Consider the following 19,828-nt stretch of genomic DNA (forward strand, 5'->3'; position numbering starts at 1 on the left):
ACTGTACTTAAGTACAGTAACGAAGTACTTGTACTCCGTTACTTCCCACCACTGCGAGGAACACAAAAAGCTGAGATAAACGGCAAACAGATGTCACTGGCCTCCGCCTCCCACTGCTATTGATGAACAAGCCAGGCTTTTTTTAGTTTGAGCTTGCATTTCAAAGGCGAGGTCAGGCTTCGGGCTCAGAGGTCAGCTCCATAGCTGCTACATTGAGGCTGCCAGGCACTTTATGAAGGCTGCTCGATGGAATGACTGAAGAATTTAAGCCCAAGTGTCATTTATGTCGCTGTTCGCTTCCAAGATCCATTGACCACAACATTTATCATTCCTTTTCCTCAGTTTTTGAGGATCTTGCCAGGATGTAGTGTTGGCTCCATGTTGGCTTTCAGTACAGTCTTCTGAAAATGTCGCAAACAAAATGGTGGTAAAGCGCTGTATTATTCAGCCTGTTCCACAACATTGATCTCAAGCAAATAACCTTGTAGACCGGTCTGTTGGGACTGCAGTTGAGGCTGATAATAAAAAGAGAAAGGATTTGATTTGTACCACTGACTTTAGCAAATGCATACCTCTACTTTTACCAGAGAGATGCAGTGGCATGGAAACATATTTATGTCACGTTTCAACCACAGGTGTCAGTGTATTCAATCTATTTCATTGGGAGCTGAAGGAGAATGACAATTACATGGTATTATTTCAAATGAAGATCTGAAACGTAGGACTTCCATTTGTAGTCAACCCCCTAGAAATCGACACTGTTTATAAAACTAACCTAATTGTACAATTTTGTAAATAGTTTTGAGCTAATTGGTATTGGCAATAAGGACCTTGTCTTTGCTCGGTCCCAATAAAAATTTAGAAATGTGTGGTTTACTGTATGCCAAAGAGTTCAGAGTTTATGAGTACTCTTTGTTTGAACACATCCTTTCTATACAGCAACCCTAGAAACAATGGGGGTGTGAAGGTTAATTGTTAATCCCCCAGACATCAGTATGCATGTCCAACATTGTTTCCTGGACACTTGCTTTCTCTTTCTCATTTTCTTCGACAGGTCCATTGAGTTAGCTGTGGACTCCCCTGTTTGTATCTTCTCAATCAAGCTAATCCTTCCATACAACGTTTGTTTGTGTTTTTTCTTGTGGCTGCCGTCATTAGTTGACACATCTGAACAAAGAGACAAAACTGATGGACATGTTGTCGTCTCACTGAGATAGAAAGAATCCCTCTTGATTGCCTCCCAGAGGAGCTTTTAGTTATGTGTAGTCGCTCTTTAAGCCTTTTCCCTTCCTGCTCCGTTTCCCTCTGTCTTTCTTTTAGCGAACGGGACAATTGGTTTCCCAGGTAACCGGAGCTCCAATCACCCGGCCAGCTGCAGATTAGCTTAGCGGTGGGGGGTTTAGCTGGGTGGGGGGCGGTGATGATGGAAAATGAAGAGGGAGGAGAGAGAGAGAAATTAGGAGGAAGGGGGTGGCTTGAGGAAACGAGGGGTGGGAAAAGTTTCAGAGGGGTAGAGAAGAAAATTAGTGTCATTTATGGATAGGACTGTGAGCGCGCGCAGACGGAGCCGCGAACCGTTTTAGCCTCGAGGCTGAACGGGAGAAGAGGGAGTCCCTTCATTCCGCTCCCCACTTTTCCCAAACTTTTTTTTTTTTTTTTTGTGCTTCCTCGGCTGTGGCTTTGTAGGAGGTTCGGGAAGGAGCTATGCAGAGCGAGAGAAGTCAGAGGCAGGGGTAGGGGCGCTGGAACGGAGGAAGAGAGGGGAGAGGGGGTGGAAAAGCTAGTTGGTTTGGAAGAAAAGGAGCCATGCAAGTGGATGCTCTTCTCTGCGGGATCGGGTTTCACAAAATGAATAGCTACACCGAGAGAGCTTCATCGGGGCTCAACCAGCTCAGAAAGGTATAGTGAAATCTAAAAGATTTTATTTGTCACAGTTTTTTTTATCCAGAAAAAGTAAGAAAAAAACGTTTTCTTACAGTTGTACAAAGGCTTGTTTCTAAGAGGTTATGCTGGTGTGCATCTGTACCTTCTACTCAGCAGTGCTAGTGTAATTGCTTGCGCCTGACCTTGATTGTGTCAGGCTTCCTTTATCTGTGTAAAGAATGTGGGTCTATGCTTCCCTCAAGCAATGCTAATGGAAAAATGCTATAAGCTGGTTTTCTCTCTTTATTTTAGCTTTGTTTCTTCCAGATTGATTTTTTTTCCCGTCTTTAAGACTTTCTTAAAACTTACACTGGGGGTTCAAAACAGACTCATTTGCTCCCCACTGAGCTGTTTATGATTGCACCAAACAACAATCACAGGCTTAAAAATGTGCAGGCATATAATGATGTTATGATAGAGATATGAGCATTCCTCCATGCGAACAAAAGCACCTCTTCATGCATTGCTTGTATTGTTTTGAAAGGGCTTGCCTGGATGGAAACCTCCTCAGGGAGGAAGCAGGAGTTCACCTACAGGTGGCTGTCCATAAAATAAAATAAAAAATCTCTCCAGTCAGAATGAAGTTAACTAAAGAAGGCTGGAAGGGTAAAAAAAAAGTGTCAGGATGTTTTGATACTGAAAAAACCTCTGCCAGAGGGATTAAGTTTAATCTCTATAAATAGTACAATACAGAAAATTACAGCTCATCAAAAAAAAGCACAACATTAATTATCAATGGGTCACTGTTAAAAATCTAGAAAAGCAACAACTTGTCCAAAAAGACCATTTAAAAAAAGAGGTTTAAATGTTCACACAGAACAGATTAAGAGTGAACATTGTCTGCTAATGGAGTTTGTGGAGTTGTCATTGTAAACAGGCTCAACTTCTGAGGATTTCTTAAGAGAAAATGAAACAAGCAGATGTTTTGAGTGAGTTTTTCCCCATTAAAACTCGCATTGCTTTCATAACTACTTCTAAAACTCACAAACACTTTCTCGTTCTTTTTTGTTTTTAACTGTTAGTAGCATTATATTACTTTCAAAAAGCGCCGGTTCATTTTCCTCCGTTGCTACTTTTGGTTGTTTTGTATCTGACTTTCTATGTCGTGAAAAGAACCTCCATTCATACCAACTTTGATAACTTAAAGTTTTTTTCAATCTACGTAAAGCCTCCACTTTTTTGCTCCTTATGTTACAATGATTATTATGCCTGACCACTTCAGTTTTAGACCAATCACAGAGTGTTCAATCTGGCTTTTCATGATACCTTTGAAGTAAATACTTCTTCCATGAGCCCAGATGGGTACTGGACTTGTTTAATCTAGAAAATTACATACCTTTCCCAGCAATCAACCAGCATCTTCACAAGGGTTTTGGAATGTTGTTTTGTAGTTGATGATCACATTTTGTGTTCAAACACATTCATCCTTGTGTGTTTGTTTTGTTTTATCAGAAGGTGATTTAAAAAACGATTTCATCTAGAAGCACAATCTTCTGTATCATATTTTGTCCTTTATATTCATAATTAGACAAATGAACAGCTGAAGCAGATTACAGATCAAAATTCCTTTGGTCCTCTAATCCTCCGTGTCTGCCTGATCCTGCCTTTTATTTACCTAGCAAAGTAGGAGTGAGATTTTATTGAACAGAGACAAGCTGACTCTCTGGAGTTACGGAGAAGGTTTATAGAGCTTGAGATAAAGAGATGGTGACGGTTTGTCTGCTGGTCTGGAGGACTGTAAAGGCTGGGCTCCTATCCTGTCCTCTGAACCCACTCTGTGTTTATACGTGCCCCCGTGTCTAGTACCGGTGTTACTATCATACACCCACTCTTCTGGTTGATTGGGTTAACTATTTGCGTTTGGAGTCAAGGTCAGAGGTAAACTTTCTTCAGCAATGTTGCAATGGCATTCATGCCTCTTAATGGTTTTCATATTTTGTCACATTGCAGCCCCAATCTGTGATGATTTTTTTTTTTTTTTTTACCAGACAAAATGATACATAGCTTTTAAAATATTTTTAAAAGGTCTGAGAAAGACAAAGTCAAAGTCCAGACCTAATATTGTCTATGGCAATACTTTTATTTTAACCATTCAGTCTGAAATGAACATCCAGATTTTTACTTGTTAAAAATAATGATAATGATAAAAACCAATTCCTTCCACTTCACTATTGTGTGTGGCCAATGATACTATTTTATTATATTTATTTATTTCCAACATGACAGAAGTATAAAATCATACACATCAACAAGGAATGCAAAAGACAATTTTTTTTGTACTATAATAATCTTAACATGCTCGAAAAGGAGTAGGAAGAAGTAAGAAACTTGTGAAACACTGTTATCTTTGTTTTCTGTTCCATAAAATTCCAATAAACATTGAAGTTTGAGATTGTGACATGAAAACATAATATGAAGCTCAAGGAGCGTTAATACTTTTTGCAAGTCACTGTATGCCGTTGTAGAAAATTACTTTCTGTTCTTGACACGATTTCTGGCTTTCTTTTTCTGTGTTCCTTTCAGGATCAACCTTACATACTGCATATAATTTCCACATTTTCTCAGGCTTTATTTATTGTTTTTTTATGTTTAAACAAAAACCTCTATATTTTTGTTGCACACTGAATACAGCATGTCTCAAGATTGTTTGCATAAGCACCAGCTAAACCCATATCAACAAACAACAGAATATTGTATCTTATCAGGAGAAAATTCTACAACAAATGCTTTTTATCATGTTGTTTCTTAATTTGGGATCTTTTTTTTGTTTTGCAAGTGGAGATCGTATTCATAAGTGATTGGTGTGACCAATAATTTGGCTTAATAATAACAGTAACTCTAATTACATGTGAAATTGTAGCCATAACGTGAATCACTTTCACAGACCTACAAAGTTAGAACCATGCTGATATCCATGTATATTCATAGAAAGTTCTTGTGTAAATTTATCTGCTGTGGCTTCTACGGGTTGATGCGTTTTACTGCTTATTGTTTTCGTCTCAGAATGGTGACGGACGGCAGGGTTTGGGGGCTGGGAGGTATTGCAGCCTGTTTTTAACAGACACCGTTCCCAGCAGCCTGCTACTCAAAAAGGCCAACCTTCTGCTGTCCCAGAGCTGCTGCTGCTGTTACCACAGAGATATACCCTGAAGGAATGCTTCCTGTGGTTATGGTCCATGAATTCCTCTTGTTATGATGGGGGTGTTTAGTGTGTAATACTGTTAGTGGGTCATGGATTTTGTCATGATCAAAAATAGGTCTCGCCCCCTCCTCTCAAGCACTCGCGTGGTTAAATCTTGTACATCCAAAACCCGGAGTCAAATCAAATCACGCATTACTTCTGCATGCTATCACATTGCAGTGTTGGACTAATTTACATTAACACTTTTCAATGTAGATTGTTGGACTCAATGTAGATTGTTGGATTGTAATTCAACGCCAACCAAACAAATTTTAATATAAATTCTATATGTTTTGGCAAGTGTATTAAATTCAGCTGGATTAAAGCTAAATTAATGCACATTCTGTGTTTACCACCTAGAAATGTTAAGCCAAATTAACTGTCCTGTATGAGTCTTCAGTTTGTCCATCCATCCATCCATCCATCCATCCATCCATCCATCCATCCATCCATCCATCCATCCATCCATCCATCCATCCATCCATCCATTTTCTGACATCCTTATCCCGTTGGGGCCATGAGGGGTGCTGGTGTCTCTCCAGCTGTCAATGGGCAAAAGGCAGGGTACACTCTGGACAGGTCATCACAGCTTCAGTTTGGCCGTTCAGTTAAATTTGAGGGGAAAAGTACAGGCCACGCCTGTATTATCAGTGAGGAGTCACTACGAAAAGAGACATTTGTTTCAGTCCAATTCACATTTTCGCTCAGACACAACAGTCACCATGGTCTTGCCTTTGAGGGTGAAATGCTCTGACTTTTTGACATAAATTATTTGTCTCCTAAAACATTCACTCCAAAACAGTGCTGATCAATGTTGCCTGTACACAGACTTTGTCACATAAAGAATGGTATTAAATACAATTCAACCAAATATGTACTACTCAAACACTGGAATGCATCAGCTGAATGAATGAATCCTCTGCATTTTCATACAGAGGCTTTATGTCACTATAGTGATGTGTTTCAGAACAAAATTAGCTGTTTTTCACTACAAAATACATGCTCGTGCCATCAGTAACTTATGATACAAGGTTTTGACACTAACCCTTAACTGTTTAATTCTATATGATTGAACTAAAGTCTGTAATGGAGCCCGCAAGAGTCTCCTGTACCTCCTCCCTTGTTCTTACAATTAAATAGTTTGATTTTATTTTCACTACGCGGCATTTTAATAGACATACCATACTTAACCTAAAACAGAAGATGATTAGGCCCCAGTTATTCCTGTTAACTTACAGTTGAACTTAATATTATTCTTTTTTACTATCTTAGTGATTACCGTCCTGCCAGAAGGTTACTGACGTAGAGTTACAGCCTTCTCTCCTTTCTCCACTCTTCCATTATTTTGTGCCCTCTTGCAGACATGACTGTGAGCGGAAAGAATGGCGTTTACCTGTCAATTTAAGGATCTCTTGGAAAATGGCAATTAAAACAATTCTGCACCTTTAAGTTCATCCAAGTTTAACAACATAATAAGTAGATGCCCCAGACGCACTGCAGACACAGAGGAGGCTGGATTATAACAAATCACATTTAAACACTGTCTTGTTTAAAATGTAGAGCAGGGAAAGCAGTGGCGTTTGCTGGTGATGCGTTTTCTCTGAGTTGTACTTGTAATTCTTTCTTCTTATTTAAAAATATTTAGCTTCAGATCTTATGTTTGGTCAGATAATAGCTCTAATTTTTATTAAAGAACAAATTTTATTGTTCTAAAGTAATTTTTTTTTACATTGGTTTAGTATGATTTGATTGTGTGAGGGGAAACCAAACAAAAGACTCTGTTTTACTCATATTTGTCCAGTGGCGGCCTTAACCCTGGCTCACAGCTCTCAGTCGAGGGGTGTGTGGATGTCAGTAGCGTCATCTCTGAGTTTACGCTCCGGAAGAGCACTTTCCCAAGCTCTCGCCTTGTTTAGATCCCCCGAGGACTGGAGGGTGAATTATGAAAATATGTCTGTGCAAGCATACAGAGGAGCAGGGAAGCTTGGATGAGACAGTGGAGCTCTGTTGGGAATTCTCTATTGGAATCCTTTAAATATATACCAGGAAGGAAAAAAAAAAATCAGGAAAGAGAGGAGGGTTTTGAAATTGGACCTCAACTCAGAGATTATGGTTTGGAGGTTAAAACTTGATCTAGACCCCTGAAGTTAATGTTTGTATGTTGAAGTAGCCAGTTTATGGCTACATAAATATGTGAGCTCACTTTCGTCAGACTTAAGCTTTTTGGGTTTTATGGTTAGGTTAAAAAATTGCTACCCATTATTCTCCCCAATCATTATAGACGCTATAGAGGTTTGAGACCTGCCGCGACCTTGCATTTGCTAGTAAGCCCAAAGTTATTGCAGATTTAGCCTTGGAGTAATCTTTTAATTTAACCTACATGTTTCATTTTGAGATAATATTAATGTAGTTGCCCAGTCAGAATCCCGACTTGAATCTTAGGATGGAGCTATGATTAGGGTGATTGCAAGGAGGCTTTCCAAACTCAAATGCTAGCATGTGGCAGGGCTTCTCATCTAACAAACAACAGTGGCAATGTCTTCAAGTGAAGTATTAAGTTTTTCTGAAGCCTGCATTTACACTGTGGCTTTAGAAAAATCTCAACTTTTGAAATTAAACAGACTATTGTAGAAATCCAACAAGTAAGGTAGAAATAAGGTCTTCACGTCCAACTACCAAGGTTTACAGCCTCGTTGAAACTGAAACGCAAACATCGATTTTAATGTTGAATTGACTTGATCTTGTTTTAAAATAGATTTCATAAATGTTATGCTTTGTTTAATTGATTTGATGTCAGTTATCTACCCAAGACAAAAACTGTACACTTAGTACCCCAGGCTCTGCCAAAAAGAGGATGTCAAAGATTTGTTTAAAATGTGGCCAAAGTAGGCTGTCCTGCTTATACCCGCTTGTGGGGATGCCGTGTATGTTCAATGGTTATTGGGCAGATTTTATGAAGATCTCAGTCGTTGGCTGGAGCTGCACTCATCTTTCAGATATGAGGGGAAACAAACGTGGCTCTTTGCATATAACAGAAGCAGTGTTAAACGGGCTGATGTGGGCCAAAGTGAGAGCAGTTTATTGAAAACGTGTCCTGGAATGAATTGGCAGCACACATTGTTGTGTGGAGCCAGCAGGGTAATTGAGAGCAGATTCTGCATGAGTCAGGAGCTCTGCTGAGGGGTGCTCTGTATCTGTTGTGAGAATGGACTGACAAGTCCACGGTCGACAGATGCTCCACCTCTATACAAGGAGGAAACAAGACACTCTTTCCCATTTGAGCAGAATGACAGAGACCGGTTTACAGAGACTCTCTGGATACTTCTGGTACTTCACTTTCTCCCCTTTTCATCAGAGTTGTGTTCTTTTGTTCTCTGTCTTGTGCTTTTGTTATTCACCCACCTCATTGAGCCAATTAAAGTGTTGTGTTGTCAACTGTTTGCTGGAAAAAATGTTTGTATGCAATAATTCCTCTAATTGGCTGACTTGCCACCCTTTTAGATGATGTTTAACAAGGATTTTTTTGGCTTTCAACAAGGCAGCATTGTTGAAAGGTTTCCCAGATTTGTTTTTTGAACTAAGACTAAGGGAATAAATGGAGTCTGAAATCTTTTACAATAAAAGCCTTGACCTAAACCTTGACGATTGGTCATTTATAAACTTTTGACGGGTGAAAGGAGTAGGGAAGGACAATGCCGACCATGTCCAGAGCTTCCTTCCGCTGGCGGCCATGTTAACCTTGCATTTGTAAAAACTGCTGCATTTTACAGTTGCAGTGAGAAGTTTGCTTTCACTTACCATGGACATGAACGTCATGTGGTGTCGTTGACAATGCATTCAAACTGATTTTTTCAGAAAGCGAAGGTCAGATTACTTTAAAGAAAATTGACTTGAAACTCGTGCACTGAATCATCATTGATCAACACATGGTCAAAATCACAAATATAGGCTTAAATATCTACATTCAATCCAGATAAATGTAATTTAAAAGCTTCTGGCATTATTTGAAAATCTGCCCACTCCTGTTGGCAGAATTGGACAGCTCTGATCAAGAAATCAGTCAAGCTTAGAAATATGGACAAAAAGAAAAACCTAGCTTTCAGGTCTCATCTATCAGTGTAGTGATAATAATAGAAAAGCTAAAATCACCAAAACATTTTAAGCTGGTTAAAAAACTTTTTTTAATCTGCTCAACAGTAAATTAAACATGCAATGTTTTAATTAAACAAATAAATGTAGAAAATGTGTATGCTAATGATTGTAGATTCAAAACCTTTACACATTTGTCTTAGGAAAAGCAAAGCATCCAGTTTGCAAATTATTTTGGTCTTGGAAGAACAAAAATTGAGAAATTATCCTCATGCCTCAACCACTTGTGCTTAAGGCTCCAAATTTCATCATGAATACATAAAGTCTTCAGCTGAGCTTGGTGTCATGACTTTGTTCAAAATATTTTAACAACAATGGAAATTTCTAAAAGTGCCAATAGAGGTTTGAAACCAAACTTTTTGAGATGTAATTTAAAGTAATATTCATCAGCGTACTTCCAGTACTCAGACACACAGACTGTCAGAGGTCCCTAATGTAAATTACCAAGACAATAATAAGCACTGCTAAGTGTGGGGTTGGAAATGTAACAATGGGATGCATGTGTTATATTTGGAATTGCTTGATAAGCAGAGAAATGTGCTGTGAGAAATAATTGTTTGCGGTATCCCCCTTCGGTTCCTGTTTGGCCCCGTGTCTGTACCAGTTTCAGTACTGTCTCACGTCCGTCCTCTTTTTTACAATAAAGGAATGGTGAGTGGGGTGGGAGGGAGATTGGGGGAGAAGGGAATGCAACAATGAGGACAAGGAGTTTAGACCACATTGGAGTGAAAATGAGACGGCTTGTACATAGAAAGTGTGCGATGGTGAAATGTAATTTCCAGACTTGTGACAGATTGTGTGTGACAGCCACGTACATGAAAAGTTTCCTACACAGATTTGAGCACGCACGCATGGCCGTAGAGTTGGCGTGCTTGGCTCGAGTCCAAGGCCTTGCAATGAAATCAGCTTGGGAAAGCAGCGGGGCCCCCTGAGCATGACACAAAGACGAAAACAGAGGGAAGGACACTGTGAAGGAACGCTACAATTCTCTCCTTCATTTGCTTGTTCCTCTCCCTCTCTACAGTTCCTTTAACATTTCTTTGCTTCTTCTGGAAGGAAGTATGTTGTTTTCCAACAAGTTCTAAGTGGTAATATAAAGCGCCTTGCAAAGGTTTTCATATGCCTCTAGCTTTTTCACAATTTGTCATATTCCAACCACAAACCTCGCTGTGTTTTTTTGGGATTTTATGTGACTAAATTAGATTACATTAGATTAGATTAGATGGAAAGCAACACATAAACGTTAAAAGGAAGGAGACTGATGCACAGTTTTACATTTTATTGTTAAGCTAACAAAAATAACATGAAAATCTTGAAGGTGTGGCCTCCGTTTGTATTCAGCTCCTTTTTGCTGCAGTCACAGCTGCAGGTCTTTTGGAATATGCTAGAAACAATTACATATTCTTTGCAAAAAATAACAGGCAGATTGGGTGGTAAACATTGAACTTTGATCTAAACCTTTGTAGCCTTTGCTGGATGTTCGACTGTGTTTGGCTGTGCTGCATGTTTTTATATCCTATGTTGAACAGTGAGTGGGATGGAAGTATATTACATCGACCTGCCTCTTGCTGCTGTTAAGCCAAATCGTGTCAGCTTCTTTCACCTGAGCAGTTTATCTCTGTAGTTGCTCCAGAGTCACCATGGACCTCTTGGCTGCTTGTCTGATTGATGTTTTCCAAACTGCCTATCAGTTTGGTGCAATTGTATGTGTATAATTGGACCATGGGGTTCTGTTGTGGTGCAAGGATTAAGCACAACCCACATGGAGGCCTTAATCCTCAGTGTCACTGGTTTGAGTCCCGGCCTGATGAGCTTGTCTGACCCCCTCTGTCATTACCCACTTTCCTATCAATTCACTATCAAATAAGGCCACTAGAGGCAAAAAAAAAAAACTTTAAAAGAAGAAAAAACATAAATAAAATTCACCATACAATTTTCATTTCTGCCTGATGGACTGAACAAAGCTCTGCAAGACATTCAAAGCCTGTAATATTGTTTTATAACTAGGGCTGTCGACATTAATGCATGTGATTAATCTAGAAAGTTTAACATGTTAATATTTCGTAATGCAGTGGCCTAAAAGCCTATTTCCTGCAGAGGGTTACTTCAAACAACATGTTGAACGCTGTTGTACGGTGGTCAACAATCCAGTGTCTCAAACCGAGTGAAAAGATGAGCGAGGAGAGTCAAAGTGATGTGGCAAATTTTGCTTTAAAAAAACACTACAAAAGAAATTTGGATAAAACCAAGACAGTATGCGTATTATAATGATTAATTATCCTTTATACATTTCTAAATTAACATTTGAAAAAAAAAAATCAGACTTCTTTTAGACGTTCCTGAATATTAAAACCTGCAAAACAGAACATGCGGACATTTTCGATTGGAGACACTGAAATATTTTCTTAAATGATTTTTGAAAATATGCTTATTTACTTTTCAAGCTTACAAAGTCAAGCATAGTTATTAATCGTGATTGCATAAAGCGCTAGAATATGACGAATACGATTACATTTTATAATCGATTGACAGCACTATAATCTAATCCTGCTTTAAACTTCTTCACAACTTTATCCCTGACTTGTCTGTTGACCTGCAAACGTCTATACAATATGTTGCCAATAATAAAACCAGTAGCTCATACTCCTTCCACTTCAAGTTCAACTATGTGTTACTCAAAATATCTGTAAACAGCATTGAAATTTGTTGTAACGTGATAAAATTAGCTTTGAATCAACAATCTGTCCTCCAGATTTGCAGAAAATCTGAGATCGGCTCAGGACGACCAACACAAAGAAGCAAAGGATTCAACATTATCCTTTTACCTCCCTATGGCTCATCCTTATTCCTCTATTAGCGTGGTCTCCCCACAACTTTGTAACCAAATAGCAATGAAGGAGGAAAAAACTAAAGTGGAAAATAAAAGAGAGAAGGGTGGGATAGAGAGAACAGCCAAGTTGGCCCTTCCAGAAGGAGCTAGGCTAAGTGTGCAGCAGTGTGTTAAATTGATTACAGATGAGGCTTTTGGAATATAAGCTGCACTCAGCCACATTCTGTTGGAGATGGGGTCCTCACTGTGCCTGGGCGCAGAAAGAAAGACAGAAACAGAAATTCATCACTTGAACATGAGCCACATTTCGAGCTATCATGTTTGCCGAGAGTGATTTACTTATCCTCTACCAACCGTTGATAACAGCAAGAGGTTCTGAGACATGTTTTGGTTGATTTCTGACTTTCGGAAAACTCCAAGACATTCGTTGCAGCTGTGGGGGTTGGGGAGGGCTATCAGAAACTTTGTCCTTTTTAGGCATTTAGAAATGACAAGGGGGGGAGGGGGAAAGTGGAGAAGTTTCAGAGCAAACAAGCAAAGAATGAAGATGATGTAACGGTGCTAGCTCTTTCTGCAGGGGGAGGAGAGGATCGACGGAGGGGAGGGGAGAAGTCTTTATGAGAAGCAGCTGTAGGGAAGATGCAGGCAGGCCTCCAGAGCCCTGCAACACCAGCCCGCCCAGCAGCTCACTGACAGCATCTGGAAGCTGATGATTAAACACACAAACAGCACCACCTGCATCCAGTGTGATGAAGCTGATTCCTCTTCAGCTGCAAAACATTCCTGCGTAATATGTTGTTCATAAAAAACAACACTTGATTATTTTTGAAAAACATCATCTCTGAAAGTGCAGACCAAGACTTAACTCACACCATGAGAAATTACCCCACTCTGGCAAGCTTGATGTGTGTGTGTGTGTGTGTGTGTGTGTGTGTGTGTGTGTGTGTGTGTGCGTGCGTGTGTGTGTGTGCGTGCGTGTGTGCGTGTGTGTGTGTATTGGTACATCACAACTGAATGGGTTGAAGGAAATTCAGTGCAAGGACCATCATCATGCGAGCCCGGAATTAGAAAATCCAGTTAAATTGAAGCATGTGAAGTAATTTATATTCTTGCTAAAAATCTATGCACCTTTTTTAAAGCAGTTGTTGCTTTCAAGCAAAACTGGACCATCTATATAAAGACTGGGAATCTTTGCTTTCTGAGCAACTAAAAACGGCTAACTGTGCAACTAATAACAATGGGAAAATTGACTTGGTAACAATGCTAACAAGTCAATTTCTTTTGAAAATTTTCTTTTGTACTTGCTTTCATTCTGTACATACTAACTTGAATGTAAGTCTATAATCTTTGACTGTTTCCCTTCATTAAATCGGTAATCTAATGATAGCTTAATTTCTTCTCTAAAATGGACAGTGTTACTCCTTACTTTCCAAAACGACTCACTCTGGCAGCTTGTGATGGAGCCCAGTAAGCAAAAGAAGAGGTTTTAAAATGATTTAAAATAAGTTTTTCTCCGATGTTTATGAAAATATTTTCCGTGAGGCCTAGTTTGAAGAAATAAAGTGCATTTAGTAGGACATCAAGATTTACCACAGATCTTGATGTCTAGAGTTGATGTAATCATTAAATGTTTTTCTTTGCATAGGTTTTGTGTTGACTACTGCTGACTACTAAATGTTCAATGTGTTATACACAAACAATGGTTAATTAATTATTAGTTAAATAAATTAGAAAATAAAGCCACATCCACTGCATCGTCAGTGGTTTTGTGCATTCAGCTTGAGCGAATTTTCACCATCGCATGCAGACAAAGTGCATGCATACTGTAGCATGAGATTAAGTCACATTACTATCCAATCATTGCAGTGGCATTCTTTGTGTTTGTGGTTAGGAGCACTGTATATGTACCATCACTGACTTGGATGTGTCCCAAAACATTTTGCAATTTTCTTAGCAGGAGATTAATTCACACAAGATGCAGCACCAAATGTGTAGGAAGATGAGGCTTGAGGAATATTTGGATATCTGTACAGACACCCAGGGTAGATAAACATTTTGTAAAGGCGTGATGGAGATGTTAGACGACGGATGCTGCTGACACATGCTGTTTGAAAACATATTTTCTCCTAAAACCTTTTCTGGATGATAAATATTAACGGAAATGAGCTGATAATGTCACAGAAATGTCATCAATTTAGTCAGAAGATTGGATTTATCTAAATCAAATTAGAATAAAAGCCTGACCTGATTGAGAAAAATGGATGTCATTTTTGGAATCAGCCGTTGAAAATAGTCCTAATTCAGGTGAAAAAACATAGACGACTTCCAAAAAATGTAGCTGATAGCAAAAATTCAACCTGGAAGACTCCATCATCTCCGTTCGCCCATCGGTGTTATGCTCATCTCCGACCTCAGCTCTGGACCCCATCCGGCGTGTCCAATCATCAATCAAGCTCTGCATAAAAGGATCCACACCCAAGCCGTCAGCTGCTTCCCAGCTGCGTTCAACCCATCACCACCCCTTCTCCACCCACATCCTTCGGCTCTCCAGGATGGCACCCTTTCCAGACCTCCACCACCAATGTTGGGCCCTGGGGGAGAGCATCCCTAATCGGTTATCGGGATGTTCATCGAGTTCACATCAAATCTCAGCTCAGATCAGCTGCCAGGGCCCGAGCGCCAAAGAACTGTTATTCATTGCTGTCATTAAATCTTTTAATTGTTCCCTTTTCTTCGTCTGAGTCTTTCCAGATTGAAATAGTGTTATCTTTGTATTTCCTAGTACTGGTTGAAACTATCTTAGGGCTTAGTTTGTCAGTATTGATGTTAAGGCCTTCTCTTTGGCCTTTCTTTCCTTTTTAATGGTGAGCCAAAATTTGAGTTTTTCTTCCATCTGAGGTCATGAGTTCATTCGTCTCAGTCTCACCAACAACTCTAGAGGCAACATGAGATTTCTTGAGTTTAAATTGTGTTATAAACTGAAATATTTCCTTGGATTACAATCAGAAAAAAAGTTTAATATTAGAAAGTAATTGAGATTATAAGACATTTTCAGCTATTTTCCCTTCCATCCCACTGCTGTTAATAATAATAATGATACTGCTTCCATTTCCTGTCACACCTCACAGGGCAGTTCAAAGGGGCGGGACGGGGGGACAGGTAGAGGTCCTGAGGTCCCAGTTTCCCATGATGGTTTTATTGGCCTCGGCAGATGGCTTCTCTCGGCCTCTGTATTGTTATGATGGACATGTTGCTCTGGGGGGTTGGTGTTAACAATTGTTGCTAATAGTTCAAGGAGACAAAAGCCTATTGTCCCCCCATTTGAAAAAAGTTTCCTGAGTAACGGGATGCTGAAGACCTTCTGATGCCAAATTTAAAGACCTGTATATATAATTGTTGTTTCCTGTCAGGTTGGAGATATGTTGATGATGACAGAAAGTCAGGAAACGTGTGAAAATGACCTTTCAAAGAAACTTAAATCGCCACTGAGATGCTTTTTCTGTTTGGACTGAAGGTTTCTAAATAATGACATGACATCCTTAAAGCCTGCACTATTCACTGCAACAGTATACTTTTATTATTCTTTGCATTATCCATTTTCCTCTTTAGTTTTTACAAGGCCTGTCCCTCTCATCCGTTGTTCCCATCTTCCCTTTCTCTTGGAGACATGCTAACCCTAAGGACACCCCCAACCCACTGCCATCCATCCTTCCTTCCCTTCTTCCTTCCTATATCTCTGATCTCAACACTGGGGGAAAAAAAAACAAAACAAAACAATAAAACAACACATTTTTAACATGTTAATAAAACAACTAGAGGGTATTACGCATTATTCATAGTCCTTGTTTTCAGTCTTTTCCATGCTAGATCTCTGTTCTTGGGTTCTGTGTTACATTTGTGGAAAGAAAAAATAATCAGTTGGGGAGGGAAGAAGGGAAAAAGAAGTGGTTGATGTTTCTCCTCAAACATGTGACCCCCACTTGGCTCACAGCTGAAAATAATTTTGGCCTACAAGCCCGGTGAATGCTTGACGCAAGCCTTCCTTCTCCATTTTCTTCCCTCCTCGGCGGCTTGGCTTTGGACTTATGAGGCAAAGACAAACGAATGAATAACTTGAGCTATAAGGAAAGACAAAAGGTAAAATATGACAGGCAAGATCTGAACTGTCCCTTTATTGTGGATAATAGCACAAGTCCAAAACTCTGAGCATCATTAGTGTCTGAACTCTTTCCAATCGGGACAATGATCAGAGGAATTAGGGCCACATTCCCTAAATAGTTAAAAGTGCAGAGAAGAGAAGTGTCAGGGTTGGCTGATGCAGGTTTGTAGAAAAATAATAAAAAAATAAAGACAGAGGGGGAATCTGGGCCAGGCAGTGCTCAGGAAATGTTTAACAGCCTGAAAATACCCTGCAAAGTATCTCGGCACATCTGGAAAAAGTCACACACATAAAATCCATTCGCTGGACCGGCATATGGATTCTTGGCGAGCTCTGTGTGGGACTGCAATGCAAACATGTAAGCGTGTTTTGAATTCTCTGTAAGATTACAAAGCACTAATGTGAATCTGTGTGCGTTTACCACAGAGTAAATGCTTAAATACCACATGGTTCTCTGCCGTATCCCTTGATTTTGGTAGAACGTGGATTTTTTTTCCTACTCCCTACCTACCAGTTTCTTCTTCTTTTTTTTTTTTATTTTATTTTATTTATTTTTTTAGCCCAAGTTAGCTTTATTTGGATCTTACATTTGGCTCATCTTTTAAATACTTTTTGAGCATCTTGTTTTACACTTAGTGCCATATACTTGCGTGGCAAAAAAAAAAAAAAAAAGTCAAAAATAAATCAAAAGCTGGAAAGCACATTTCAAATGAAGGAACCTTTTCAAATATGTGTTTTCATTATGTTCATTTGAGAAATCTGGCATTTTAACAGCAACATGCTGAAACACAATGGGCAATAAAGTTAATAGCACCAATCCTACCTCCCATTTATGTTTTTATATTTTCATATAATTACAGTGCATCACCCAAATACCAACACACTTGATTTTGTGACATTACAACCAGAAACTTTAATGTGTTTACTTTTATCTCATGTCAGAGGAAGGAGAAAGATACAAGAATGTGCATTTGTATTCAGCTCCCGTTATATTGATGCCCTTAAATAAAACCCAGTACAAGTTGCCTTCAGTTGTCACCTAAATTAGTAAATAGAGTCAGATTTTCATTTGCAAAATAATAAAATGCTTGTAAAAAATATTCTTTCCACTTCATAATTACTTTGCTTTGGCCTATCACATGAAAAAGCAACAGATTACAACAAAGTTTGCCCTTAAAAAAAAAAAAGGTTCAATGTCTTTGTAAGGCACAGCATGCCATTGTCTGCTGAATAATGGTTCATGGTGTGTTTCCAACAAACCAAATGTCCCCTATTTACATGTTGTTTCTTTCAAGAACCTTGCCCTTCGTGCAGCCCACGTGATACCGTCTGACATGTTCTGCCTTTGTGTGTTCAGGATGCCAGCTGTTAGCACCATGACCGGCGGAAGGGCCCTGCTGCTCTGTGCAAACACTGACAACTGTATTTACCAATCAGTCAACGGGTAGGTGCTTCAGATTCTGAAAACTTTTTCACAGTATTTATTCCACTACATTTATCAGAATAAAATATGTGTCCCAGTAAAAAAAAAAAACAAAAAAAAACTGACCCTAGGAAACAATCGTGGTAGGGAGGAAGTTTGCCCTGAAACTTTGGGATGAAGTTTTGTGGAGGGAGATTTCAGCTGTCTTTACAGAAAGAGGGAGTAAAATCTGTAGTCAGTCATACTTTCAAGGTTAAATTATTTATGTTAGAGCGTTTTATATAAAAATAGAAGAAAAGAAAAAAACACTTTATGTTCACACAAAATCAAGCTCCTCTGCCTCCTTATGGTCCTAAAGCCAGCTGCAGAAATACACCACTCGGTCAGAAACAATCAATCAGAGCGAGCAGCAACGTCCTAGCGCTGTCAGTCTACTTTTGTTCATGCTGCTCTCTCCCTTGCTCTGATTGGTTGTTTCTGACTGGGAGCTGTGTATTTCTGTACATGACAGTAGAACCACAGAGAGAAGACAGAAGAGGTTAATGTTTTTTTCTCACAGATTACCTGTCTCATATTATCAGGATAGTGACAGTTTTAACAAATATGTAATAAAGATATTTTCATAAAAATTATCTATTGCAGCTTTAAATACTAAGGAAGCCAATCAAGAGCACAGCTTTTCAGGAATAACAATGATTTTAAAGGTTTTAACCTTTTGAATTAATCTTAGGATAGCTGTAAATGTCCTTGTTCCTTAAAGTTTTCAGTAAAATAAAGGCAGAGCAAGAGAGGAGACGAGGGCTGCATTATCAATCTGCTGGTTGGCTAGTGTTGGTTAATTCCTGCTAATGCTGTCCAGCGCCTCTACCGCTCCTATATAAAGTCCTCTCTTTCATTTTTGCTGTAGTTATTGTGCAGTGTTTTTTGTCTCAGTGAACCATTTGCTGACTGCATCATTCAAAGGCCACATCTTTTATCTTTGGTGTCCCGTTAGACATGGACACATTTTTTTAAATCCATACTCTTCAGTTTATTCTGTCTTTAACACAACCTTTAATGTATGGGCAATCCTTTGCCACATTCTATCCCATTTCCTCTGTTTTACTTGTCCTTTTTTGTTTGACCTAGTTTTTTTTTCTTCTTTGTTGCTGCTAGCATATCTTGAAAGAGGAAAATAAATGTGGCCACAGTTTAAAAACCTAATGCAAAGAGGAAAGTTATTTAAATTCCTTTTTTAGTCATGTCTCGTCAGCAGCTTCTCAAAGAAAAAGGAAATTTGAGTTCTCAATCTCTTCAACTCTCTCCTCAGATTTCCTCTAGATTACACAACTGTTGGATGTCTAATTTAGCATCGTCATCAAAACTCAATCAGCAAATCTGCCTTTCCTCCATTTGTTGGTGGGAAGCATTTGATAGGCTTTGAACCAAAACTGAGCTCTATGGGTTGGGAAGAAGAAAAGGAGAGATACATGTCTACACTTGGGCCTCTGCCCCCCAACCCCCCCCTTTTTTTTTTTTTTTTGCATACTTTGTCTCCACTCCATAAATAGCTGTGTGTGTAGCTCATAAACTTTGACCCTCAAACCCGGAGTTCAAACTGTCATAACCCGGTGACGCTCCGGGACTGACTCGCAGCTGAAACAGCCTTTTTTTCTAAGTGTTTTCTTTACCCTTTGAAGCTGTTGTAATTATGAAAGTCTTAAATAATTTCTTTTAGGGCACGTGAGGCATATTTGTTTTTACTCTGCATGCTGAATATAATCTCTAAAACCAATTATAGCTGTACCGATCAGAATTTAGTGGCTGGTTTCAAATTCGGTTTTCAGCAAAATACATTTTTTGAGCTGTTGTAAAAAATATGAAAAGATAGCATTATTTGATGATCATGATCGCCACTTGGAATGAAGAGGAATTGATAAGGCGAAGACCGAAGATGGTCTGGTTTTCATAAAAAGCTCAAGAGAAAAGTCTTGTTCGACCAGTCAGTCTCAAGTGATGAGCTGGGCATCTATTTTCAAAACTCTTCAAAATAATGTCTTACCCTTTGCACATACATTTAAAAAAAGCTAGATAGTATCTGTCCTTTTTATTGTTTAGGACAGGCTGTGTACATGTTGAAAACTACTAGCCAGTAGATGTAATTAGCTGAAAAAGACGGGACAA

The 19,828-nt window shown here is 39.1% G+C and overlaps 1 protein-coding gene across 4 annotated transcripts in view; it reads left to right on the forward strand.

Annotated features, from left to right (window-relative positions):
- Window positions 1-1,480: 1,480 nt before the first annotated feature.
- Window positions 1,481-19,828, forward strand: part of si:dkey-82f1.1 (DENN domain-containing protein 2A) — a 43,553-nt gene continuing 25,205 nt past the window's right edge. The window contains exons 1-2 of one of the 4 annotated variants that reach the window (XM_015017387.1): window positions 1,481-1,899; window positions 17,600-17,686. In XM_015017387.1, coding sequence (XP_014872873.1) covers window positions 17,601-17,686 — 86 coding nt within the window. In that variant the 5' untranslated portion in view covers window positions 1,481-1,899; window position 17,600. Of the gene's footprint in view, window positions 1,900-17,561; window positions 17,687-19,828 lie in introns of those variants that run through there. The other 3 variants (XM_015017386.1, XM_015017389.1, XM_015017385.1) reach the window with 3 other exon arrangements.

The sequence above is a fragment of the Poecilia latipinna genome, unplaced genomic scaffold (genome assembly GCF_001443285.1).
Source record: "Poecilia latipinna isolate Pla-1442-1.1 unplaced genomic scaffold, P_latipinna-1.0 Scaffold2136, whole genome shotgun sequence".
Lineage (NCBI taxonomy): Eukaryota > Metazoa > Chordata > Actinopteri > Cyprinodontiformes > Poeciliidae > Poecilia > Poecilia latipinna.